The 11684-nt window shown below is 36.2% G+C and overlaps 1 protein-coding gene across 1 annotated transcript; it reads left to right on the plus strand.

The window, feature by feature from the left end:
* Positions 1-2612: 2612 nt before the first annotated feature.
* LOC126975064 (PWWP domain-containing protein 2A-like) lies at positions 2613-9628 on the plus strand. Its single transcript, XM_050822866.1, has 3 exons — positions 2613-2769; positions 2843-4145; positions 5408-9628. The coding sequence occupies exons 1-3, from the start codon at positions 2618-2620 to the stop codon at positions 5558-5560; spliced, it is 1608 nt and encodes a 535-aa protein (XP_050678823.1). The 5' UTR covers positions 2613-2617; the 3' UTR covers positions 5561-9628.
* Positions 9629-11684: the final 2056 nt, after the last annotated feature.

The following is an 11684-nucleotide window of genomic DNA, read 5'->3' on the forward strand; positions in this document are numbered from 1 at the left end:
TTTTATGAAATGGAGAGGTGGTAAAACCAGTGGAATCTGCTATATTTCTTGGCATTACTCTTGATTCCAAATTGCAGTGGGGCCCCCATATTGAAGGATTGGCGAATAGGCTTAGTTCTGCAGCATATGCGATTAAGAAAATCAGACGGTTAACTGACATAGATACGGCGAGATTAGTATACTTTAGTTATTTTCATAGTATTATGTCCTATGGTATATTGTTATGGGGCAGTGCGGCCGATATTAATACTATCTTTGTACTGCAGAAGAGGGCTATTCGCGCGATTTATGACCTAGGTCCTAAAGAATCATTAAGGGAAAAATTTAAAGAAATAAACATATTGACTGTTGCTTCTCAATACATTTTTGATAATGTTTTGTATGTCATAAGCACATTGAGGAATTTTCTAGAAACTGTGACATTCATAATGTTAACACGAGGAACAAACATAAACTTGTTATGCCTACTACTCGGTTGGGTCGAGTTAGTAAGTCTTTTGTTGGGCGATGTATATGCTTCTACAATATGATCCCAGAAAATGTACAAAACAAATGTGTTACGAAATTTAAAAGAATTTTTAAAAAACGTTTGTGTGGGAAAGGTTATTATAGCATAAACAATTTTCTTAGTGACACCACGGACTGGGATTAAAGCGAACACCCTCAGGCTCTTTAATTATAAATGTTTATTGTACGATATTACATTGTAATCCATATTTTATATAAAAAAAAAGCCCGCTGAGTTTCTTGCGTCCATTCTTCTCAGGTCTGAGGCAGTCTCTTTTGAATGGGTTTTGGATTTGGATTTTGACGTTCAATAAGTGATTATAAATCCTATTTTGAATAAAAATATTTGAATTGATAATACTGTTATGATTTATGATTGTCAAGAAAGAAAACGCTAATTAATGTTGATTTTTATATTTTATTTTTCTAAGAAAAATATCTAAAAAAAAAATTTGTGCGCTACCCGTAATCGTACACAATAATGAAACTAGCTAACGCACACATTGACAAATCAAAAGCACATTTGAAAAAATATTATGGATATGCACAATATTGACGAAGATGTTATAGATTTTAGATTAAAGACCCAATTAACACTCCTCCTGTGTATACAGGTAAATCACCTGATATACATAGATTTATACAGCGGATCTTATGTCACGAAAAATACATAAAAAAATTAACAGTTCATTACTAATGTTAGATGTTAAAGTATAATCACAAATAATAAATCAAATTTGTGAGTAGTGTTGTATTGAGTATAAAATTAATCAAAATAATTAATTGAATAGTTTGATGAATTTGTCGCTGATTGTTTTAATTACTTAAGTACCTGCTCAATTTTTATTCAAGCGACCCACGTATGATAGAAACCATGTACATTTGTTGATTAAAGTTATTGTATTGTAATTTTATAACGTAATGTAATGGAATGTAATTTTATATCATGTAAACATGAAAGCTCAGTGACCCAGAAATGAACCCAGTGCTCTGTGAACGGCTCGAACACCTGGTATTGCGTAGAGACGTTGCTTCATTGTGTGTCTTCTACCGCATTTATCACGGGGAGTGTTCTGAAGAGGTATTTCACCTGATTCCTGCCGCCAAATTCCACCTTCGCACAACACGCCACAAATTAGGATATATCATCCAAATCTTCTGGATGTGTGGCGTTCCTCCACAGTGTGGTTTTCAAGGAACAACAAAACTGTGGAATTAGCTTCCTTGTGCTGTGTTTCCGAGACGATACGACATACCGGTACGTTCAAACAAAGCTCGTACACCTTCCATAAAGGCCGGTAATGCTCCTACCATTCCTCTGTTGTTGCAATAAAATTAATTGGCATCAACTACGTAGAGAGTAGACAACACCAACATCTCAATCAATTAAGATTGCATCATTTGACGTCATGCAGGTACGCAAGAAATCGTTTTTGACGTTTTTGTTTTATCGCCTACTCTCTCAATTCAAATTAGTAGCCCGTCGCCTTTCTGTAGCTCACGGTGGACTGTCAAGAGTGTCAAGGAAGGCTTAGTTGGCTTAGGCCTGCTATGAACTAGTTGGCTTCCTGTTATTGGCCTATTTTTTTTTGCACTTCAAGTATCTGTCGTATTCCCTATTAGTCTAAGGGTATATTTTCAGTTATAAAATTAAAGGGAACATGTATTATTAGATAAAATAATTATTGAGACTTAAATCTACGTATGGTTATGTACACTTCATGGGAAGGTTAGCCGTCTAGGGTGAATATATTTTTTGCTATATAGATAGCTTTTAAATTTTTTGTGGCTTATCTCTGGGAATTACTGAAAAGGGTGCTAAGATTTTTTATAATATTTACGACATTTTCTGAGTCTGGGCGCATTCTTAAGTTCAAAATATTTGTTATGTTGACAATACTACACAGCTCGACTGTAACTTGATACTTTGAAATTATGGTGGAATATAATATTAAATTATATAATTAAATATTCATTACACAGAATGCCATAAAAATCATAAAGTTAGTTCCATTTTAACCCACGACGATTCTCTTTCTGCACAGACAATAGTTCAGTTACAGTCTGTGTTCATAATATCATAAAACTAGAAAAAAAATGTTAAAGTAATATGGCGGCTGCAATAGAATCAGCCGATATGATTATTAAAAAGAATTCTCAAATATTAGTCAATGTAGAAGAAGCACTCGAAGATTTATTAGTGGTTTCATATTGTTCAGAGAACAGAAAGTTTCAAGGAGTACTTTTAGATTCCAATAAGGGGTAAGTAAAATTAGGCTCTAACTCATGTATCGATTTATGAACTTGAAAGATAAAATTATTTATTATTTTACAGTAATTTACCCTTTGGAGTATACAGTCTTAATCCAGTGTTTTCTAAGTCGTCTGAAACTAAAGCTAGTAAAGATGAAAAATTACATTCCGTTAGTCAAAGATTTACCTATCAAGAGCCACAATATGCGAATCGAGATGAAGGTAAATCAAAGAAACAGGCTACAAAAAGCAAACCTCAACCGCGACAAAAGATGACGGTTCGCCTACGTCCTCGAAAAGTCTTGTGTTCGAATTGCCAGGGGATTTGTAACGAAAACAATGAAAATGTGGACGTGTCCAAGAAGCGAAAACTCGAAACCGAAGAGGATATTAAAAGCGAAGTTGAGTCATCAAATTTAGTGAAAAAATTTAATATGAAAAGTATGCTAATTCCTAAGCTATCCAGATTGCATCCAAGTGAGATATCTAGTGCATTGAAAACAAAAACGAATCATAAGAATGATAAAGTGAAAAGTGCTAGAAGTGAGAGTGGAAGCAACAAAGCTCAAGAATTGGCTTTTGTCAGTGTATCTGAAGGTGATAACTTGTGTGATATTGAGGATGATAAGAGTGATGCAGCATTTAGTAATCTCTTTTCTAGCGCTAGAACTTTAAAGATTTGCTTTGGTGAGGGTGAAGGCACTGTGGTTAAAATACCACCAATTAATGGTGACTTCAATGAGGACTCTGGTGTCTCATGTGATATGGCCAAACCAGACTCAAAAGCAGTAAAAAAAGCATTAAAAAGAGCTAAGAAACAAGCTAAGAAAGTTGCAGATAAAAGTGAGGGAAGGAGTGAACCATCTTCTAAGCATGTGGGAGCCCTATCTCCTCACAATAATGTAGACAGTAGCCCACCATCAGACCCATTAGAAAAGAAACAAAGACACAAAGTTAAACATAAAAAGAAACACAAAATACAGAAAAAACGAGATGAGAACACAAGTAAAAGTGATGGTGATTCTGTTGATTATTTCAGCAACATAGATGGTAATTTGAAACATAAATTTAAGAAACAGAAAATCAGCTTACGCCGGATGAGCAGTAATTCTTACGAACTGTGTGATGAAATTGAATCATCTGATGATGGCGAAAGTGAGATTGTACCTGACTTTCCTGCAAATAGTTCAGAGAGTGCTGGAGGTACCTTGCTAAGGGTGTCTCCTGGTGATATAGTATGGGGCAAGGTAGTTGGCTTTCCTTGGTGGCCCGGTCGTGTTTTAAGTGTGACTCCTACTTCAAGAGCACATGTTGCATGGTTTGCTTCAACTACATCATCACTAATGCCTTGTGATAGCTTGAGTCCATTCCTACAGGATTATAAGGTATTTTCTGCATTTGATTATGCATAATTAATAGATCTTAAGAAGAAATAACATAAGAGAAATATATAACAAGTCCCTAAAATGTTAGTTTAGTCTGTCAACAAGTAACAATCTCTACTTTTTCCCCAAATTGATATGTATGTGTTAAAAATCAAAATAATATGGATGTAGATTGAAGAACACTTACAAGATTTAATTAAAAGATGTTTATATAGTTACACACCTTAACAATACAATTTCAATTGTCAAAGGTAATGAGACATGAAATAAAGGAACCAAATATGATTTTTGCTGTAAGATATTTCTCTTAACAAATTTTAAGACTCACTTAACCTTAATATAGTCTTTATCCCTATAAACCCCTTTTATAACATGCTTATGAAACTCACTATCATCATATGAACATATACAATCTCTTGTTATTTATATGAAATTATAATTTAGCTAAAGTTTTCAATATTTTGTAGTTCCATGAGTCCACAAGAGACCCACCAGAATCTTATGTTGGCAGGAAAGAAATTGAGTGTTCACAAGTTGTCCACTACACAAAAATATTGACTGGCTTCAAAAGTAAAGAAACCAGTTCAAATTTTGGCTTAGCTATGCTTATGTAGATTGGCAGAATATTTCTTGAAGCCTTTAGTGACTTTTAAAAACTTGCAATATTCAGTACAACATCATTTCAAGACTTGACACTCTTGCTAGATCTAATAATCACATGTTATGATGAGAATTTAGAAATATGGTAGAAATGTAGTAGCAGGGGTAAAAAACTAGTAAATTTTTTAAAGTGGTGGATGAGAAAAGAAGTATGGGAGTATCTTTGGAGCTTAGCTTAGTGTTCAGTCAGTAGTGATACAGGCAATACAGAAATATTTTATTTTTGTAGTGGTCATCCTAGGCAATATAATATAGGAAGACCTAGTGCATCTGTAATGCGTAAGCATTATTGTATTTCGGTCTGAAGGGCGCCATAGCTAGTGAAATGACTGGGCAAATGAGACTTAACATCTTTGTCTCAAGGTGATGTGTGCAATTGTAGTGCCACTCAGAATTGGCGGTTTTTCCAGAATCCTGAGTGGCACTTCATTGTAATGGGCAGTACCATTACACTACCATCATCTGAACGCCCTGCTCATGTTGTGCCTTATTTTCATAAAAAAAATCTATTTTCCATCTTAGAAACCTGGAGCCATTTTTCATTATTATACACCATGATATTGTCAGAAGATATAACTCATTGGATCCTCATCATATTCCAGATACGTTTCAACAAAAAGAAAAGGGGTCCATACAAAGATGCAGTGAAACAAGCAACAATTGAGGCAAGACAGATGGAATGTGATGACCCGCTGGCAAGTCCAGACCACTCACTAGCGGCTGTCTCACCGAGACGGATTGATGTGTTCTCATAATGTGATACTGTCACTGCCGAATTTAATGTGATATGTATATTTGCACAATTTCAATAGTTTGTAAGTATTAAGTGTATTTTGTATCTAGTTAAGTAGGTATTAAAAGCTCCCTATGAGAATAGGGAATAATGGAAAATACCCAGAATTGTAGACCAATACATTTATTTCGATTTGGTTTTTTTAAATAAATAGTCATATATTTGTGAGGTATATAATATGACCTTTTCACATCACAAATACATATAATTTTATGGTTAAATACTAAAAACAATAAAATACATATTGTTATGAGCATCACCAACTATAATTTATCACTGTGTTTTATAACATTTATAATATAGCCTTAGTGAGGGTAGTTTAAGAAACAGCAGGGTTACTTTTGCTATTTCTTTGTTACATATTTTTACTCTTCTTTTATTTTATTAAATGCAATATGTAACTACATCTATTTTGCCAAATTTATTCTTTTTACTACTTTGTTTATTTTATTGAAATGTAACCTTTTTAATATCATCAAAACTAAACCAGATACAAATAGTATGAATAGTATGGCCAAAAAGATTTTATTAGAATTTTATTATATTGCAAAGAATGTCTCAATCATACAAAAAGTTACAATATGCAACCCTTAAAAGTAAATACATTGTAACATATGCTTAGCTTTTTTCATGGAAGTAGAATCTTATTCTTTTACAAAATTTTGTTGCCTGACTTAGAAACTCATATTTAACTTTTTAAAACAACAAGTAATTTACTTTATGGTCATTCCTATATATTTGCTACTAATGATACACTGTATATTTAATTTACTCAATTTATTTTATTTTTTAACAAATTTTTCTCTAGATACATGCATCCTGAGGCATTGAAGTGGGATAGTAATGTATAAATTTATACAGAAAATAGTTGAAATATATATTAAGTGCCATGCTGTGTGCCAGAAATGTCTCTAAAAAATATTTACAAATCAACATAGAGCGCACGGATTATCTCGCACGCACGGACGAGTAAAAAAAGAAGGAGTCCGCGCCGTGATATTAGCAACCGTGAAGCACCGTTATGCTTGTGTCTGTGCGTTTACGGGGGATACTAGTTACACAATTTTTTCTCCTTTAAATAATCATATATGGCCACAAATACTTATATAGTATCGTTTTTACACTTTTTCACAACGCAAGACGGCATTTTTAAAATATTTTATTGAGACGCAACTGATCTATCACAGACGATGACAATTCTCATAATGGCCGCCTATCGGCCTGTAGTAGTGTGAGTGTGTGCGTGAGGCTATGTATTCACACGTTACCGGCTTGTTTTGGTGCTACACTGTTATGTAAGATGACACAGAGTCCTTTTATTAGTCCGTGCTCGCACGATACTATAGGATATACGCCTCCATCATTATATTGTATTAAATAGGGAATTGTTTTTCATACACCGTAAAAAACAAAGCATATAAAAATAATAATATTAAACCATGCATTATAAACTCCCATTCATTGGAATAGCTACCCTATATATATTAAGTATACGACAAATAACATATATTGACACTCCAAAAATAAATACTCTTTTTACATAGTAACGACTGCTGCAGACGACAGGCCCACACACGTTAATTTAACAAGGTTCCATCCCTGTTTCAACGCGCGAGGGTTGTGTATAACAAGATCCAGTGCAATTAATATATTATCCGAGATTTCGTCTGTGGTATTATTACATACCATGGTAATATTACGTACGTATTTCGGTCTCATGAGCACTTTTATAATATTTTGGAATTAAAGGCATTTATTTTCTCAAAATTGTTTTCCCTTTGAATTATTTTTGTTTTCAATAATTCTACCTCCGCTTCAAAAACACTTAATAAAAGTAGCATCACAATGTTTTGGACCTTTCATACAGTGTTATAAAATATAATACTGTGTTTACTGTCATATAATTTGCAGTTAGGTACTAACTTAATTTTGTAGGGATAATTCTATGATGCACTAGTGTGTAATATTATTATGCACGTGTGTATATATCGTCGTTATACTTCGGTTTATGGCTCTAAGAACGATGTAATTAGGCTCACTCTACGAGCAATGTGTTGAAAAATAACTAGTATTGTGCTTTTAGACAAGTGCAGTGATTTCACGTGTTTGTAATTAGAATTAAACACAAACTAACTCACTCCCAGAACTAAGTTTAAACAATCCACATAATCGCAATATATAATTTATAAAAATTTAAAATATACTTTTTTTTTTGGATTTTATGACCTGGTAACTAAGACCTTTAGTCAAGTTTAAAATATACTAGTGTTTAGACAAACAAAGAGTATAGCATGTTAGAAAAGGATAGCGAATCTTTTGTTGCTGTTCTGATCTGAACTGATTTTGATTGACAAGTCGTAAACATTCAACCACTCCCAAGTGTGGTTGGTTGCGTTGTGGCTCATACCAATATAGGAATTTGATGTTTAATCAAAATTGCTGACACATTATCGGGCTATCAAGTCAGCTTTACGCCAGTATATTCTAAGTATATTTGTCTAGGGTATGTGCATGAAGGTTTATTTTTGGCTAGTGGCATCAATTAATGAAGCTTTTATATTAAGCTATTGTAAAGCAATTAGATTATTTTGCCTTCACTGTTATTTAATTTTTAAGAGTCCATTTTTATTATTTTATAGTGTAGTATAATTGTTTTATAATTATTATTTTATATGTTTTTTTTAGTTCTGTTTTAATCTTTAAAGGCACAATTAGGTGATTTGTTTAATATGAAACCTGTAGATGTTATACCACTCGTCTCATCCAAATATATTGTTTGTATAAAATATTTTATATTAGATATGATATTAAGATTTGGGAGTGGGTGGATGTAATAAAATTGGTATAACTTCTTGACAATTAATTTTTATAAAATATATCACCATGCCCTAGCCTTTCCGTTCCGGGATTTGATCGCGCGGTATGCCTCAGATCGGCGTGAATTTTGGCGCAGCGTTCTACAATGGGTATTATTTAACGTGTAATATATAGCTTATAATTAGTAAATGTATCAGAAAGGTATTGAAACAAGCTATAACACCATGCAAAATAAACCATCTTATAAACAAAATAAGGGTCAGAAGTTGATAAGAAAGAATGGTGCCATACGGCACTTTCGGTTTTGGTGTATCTGAAAAATCTAGTGCCCTGCCGATTTGGGAAGGCTAGAGGCGATAATTCCAAACTACATTCTTACCAACTACCTCTTTTAGAACAGTGTTGTCGTCTACATGGTTAATTGAAAGAGTTCGGAAGAGAATCAAAATATCTCTCACCTATATTTACAATAAACATAACTTATTTAATAAGCAAGCAGTTATAACGATATTTTTTTCATAAATTAAAATGGGGTTTCCGTTATATTTTCCATAAATTGAAAACTCATCAAGGAAAAACATTTATCTCCTTTGATGGGTCGGTTTGAGCCTCGTTGCCAATACTTTAAATAAAATAATAAAGTAGAATTTTTATGTTTATTTTTTTTTAGTTTTATGGTTTAGTTTAGATGTTGTTTTACACTACTGAGACGTAGTATACATAATATAACTTTGCCTGGAATGCGGTGGCCACGAATATGTTCCCATACATTTTCTTTATTTTCTAAAGCGTCAAGTTTGGGTATATATTTTATAATATAGTAAACATGGCTAAGAAGAAATGGACTCTCTTTTTTGGCACTTTTTATGGATGACTTCATTGTTAAAACTAGTAAATAATAAGGCGTAAACAATAATAAATAGTAATTGTTTTAAACTTCATACACCTAATTGCCATGATACTTAACTAAAGCTACTGTAATTTATTTTTTTATGTCAGGAAAAAATAGACAATGCCCTACTTTATGCGGTGGGCGAGTTGTACTTAGTTGTGAAGACAGGCAATAGCTTTTATGAACAATGCCAAAGGTTTATATTTTGTTCTTTGAGATGCGTAATAGTTTATGTTTACTCAACTGTTTAGATTTAAGTAAGTCAAGTCCTATTGTATATTTACAACTACAGGAATTGTATATAATAAAATATATAAACTACTTTTTGTTTTAATACGAAATCTTTGTACCTTCGTTTTACCTACGTATAGTCTATGTTTTGGCTTTTTTTTTTTTATGGAATAGGAGGACAAACGAGCGTACGGGTCACCTGGTGTTAAGTGATCACCGCCGCCCACACTCTCCTGCAACACCAGAGGAATCACAAGAGCGTTGCCGGCCTTTAAGGAAGGTGTACGCGCTTTTCTTGAAGGTACCCATGTCGTATCGTCCCGGAAACACCGCACAAGGAAGCTCATTCCACAGCTTCGTGGTACGAGGAAGAAAGCTCCTTGAAAACCGCACTGTGGAGGACCGCCACACATCCAGATGGTGGGGATGATATCGTAACTTGTGGCGTGTCGTGCGAAGGTGGAATTCGGCGGCAGGAATCAGGTTGAACAGCTCTTCGGAACACTCCCCGTGATAAATGCGGTAGAAGACACACAATGAAGCGACGTCTCTACGCAACGCCAAGTGATCCAGCCGTTCACAGAGTACTGGGTCCCCGACAATTCGAGCTGCTCTGCGTTGCACGCGGTCAAATGGATCGAGCTGATACTGGGGTGCGCCAGACCAGAGATGACAGCAATACTCCATGTGTGGCCGGACCTGCGCTTTGTAGAGCGCTAGTATGTGGGCCGGCTTGAAGTATTGCCGTGCTCTATTAATGACGCCCAGTTTCTTTGAAGCCAATTTGGCTTTGCCTTCCAGGTGACCACGAAATTGGCAATCGCTCGAGATTTCGAGACCCAGTATTCCGATACTAGGCGAGGCTTTGAGGGAAGTGTTGTCGAAGAGCGGTGATACGACAAATGGGGTTTTTTTAGGTAAACGCGCAAACTTGAGTCTTCTGGGGGTTAAATTGGACAAGGTTCAACTTACCCCATTCCGCGACCTTCTCGAGAGAGGACTCGATAGAAGACACAAGTTTCACCCGGCACTGGTCGACGTTTTCCCGAGAGAGACCTGCATGGCCCGTCTATACGGCATCACCAGTGCTGTCGTCTGCATAGCAATGCATGTTGGCGGTGTCCAACATATCATTGATATGCAGAAGAAACAGCGTGGGAGATAGCACACAGCCTTGGGGCACTCCAGCGTTCACGGGCTTGGGATTCGAGCAATAACCGTCGATAACGACCTGTATGCTGCGCCCAGTGAGGAAGCTGGAGGTCCACTTGCATAAGCTCTCGGGAAGCCCAAATGATGGAAGTTTTGCGAGGAGCGCCTTGTGCCATACACGATCAAAGGCCTTCGCTATATCCAGACCAACTGCCAGGCCTTCCCCCTTGCTTTCAATAGCCGCCGCCCATCTGTGTGTTAGGTATACCAGAAGATCGCCAGTCGACCGACCATGGCGAAAGCCGTACTGCCGGTCGTTGATCAACTGGTGACCCTCAAGGTATACCAAGAGCTGGCGGTTAATTATGCTCTCCATAATTTTGGAGAGTAGGGAGGTAATAGCAATAGGCCTGTAGTTTGCCGGATCCGAACTGTCTCCTTTTTTTGGGATCGGATGGACAAGGGCTGACTTCCATGAATCAGGGACTACGCCTTTTGAATAAGAGTGCCGGAATAAACGCGTTAGCACCGGCGTCAACTCAGGGGCACACGTTCTAAGCACGATTGGAGAAATGCCATCCGGCCCGCTCGACTTCCTGACGTCCAACGAAAACAGAGCTCGCCTAACAGTTTTCTGTCTGAACTGTACTTCAGGCATAGAGCTCTGACACCGCGGGATGGTGGCGGTGTTTTTCCGTTGTCGTCAAGAGTCGAGTTGGAGGCGAAAAGAGCGCACAGGAGATCGGCTTTCTCTTTTGCCGTATGGGCCAGGGTGTCATTCCTCATGTGCAACGGCGGCATGGACGGCTGGCTGAAGTTACCAAGAGCAGCTTTCGACAACGACCAGAACTTGCGTGTTCCGGTCGGGTAACTGGAAAGCTGCTCGTCGATTTTGACGACGTGTTTTGACTTTGCACGGGCGATTGGCCGCTTAAATAATCTGGAGGCACGGTTGTATTTCCTCTTAAGAACTGTGCAGTTCGGATCCTTTGTG

Source organism: Leptidea sinapis, chromosome 34 (assembly GCF_905404315.1).
Source record: "Leptidea sinapis chromosome 34, ilLepSina1.1, whole genome shotgun sequence".
Lineage (NCBI taxonomy): Eukaryota > Metazoa > Arthropoda > Insecta > Lepidoptera > Pieridae > Leptidea > Leptidea sinapis.

What these genes read in the sequence shown, in the direction of transcription:
- LOC126975064 (XM_050822866.1), top strand. Translation starts at nt 2,618, where the DNA reads ATGGCGGCTGCAATAGAATCAGCCGATATGATTATTAAAAAGAATTCT. An exon ending in CTTTTAGATTCCAATAAGGG is followed by an intron (nt 2,770 to 2,842) that starts GTAAGTAAAATT and finishes ATTATTTTACAG; the next exon opens with TAATTTACCCTTTGGAGTAT. An exon ending in CATTCCTACAGGATTATAAG is followed by an intron (nt 4,146 to 5,407) that starts GTATTTTCTGCA and finishes ATCATATTCCAG; the next exon opens with ATACGTTTCAACAAAAAGAA.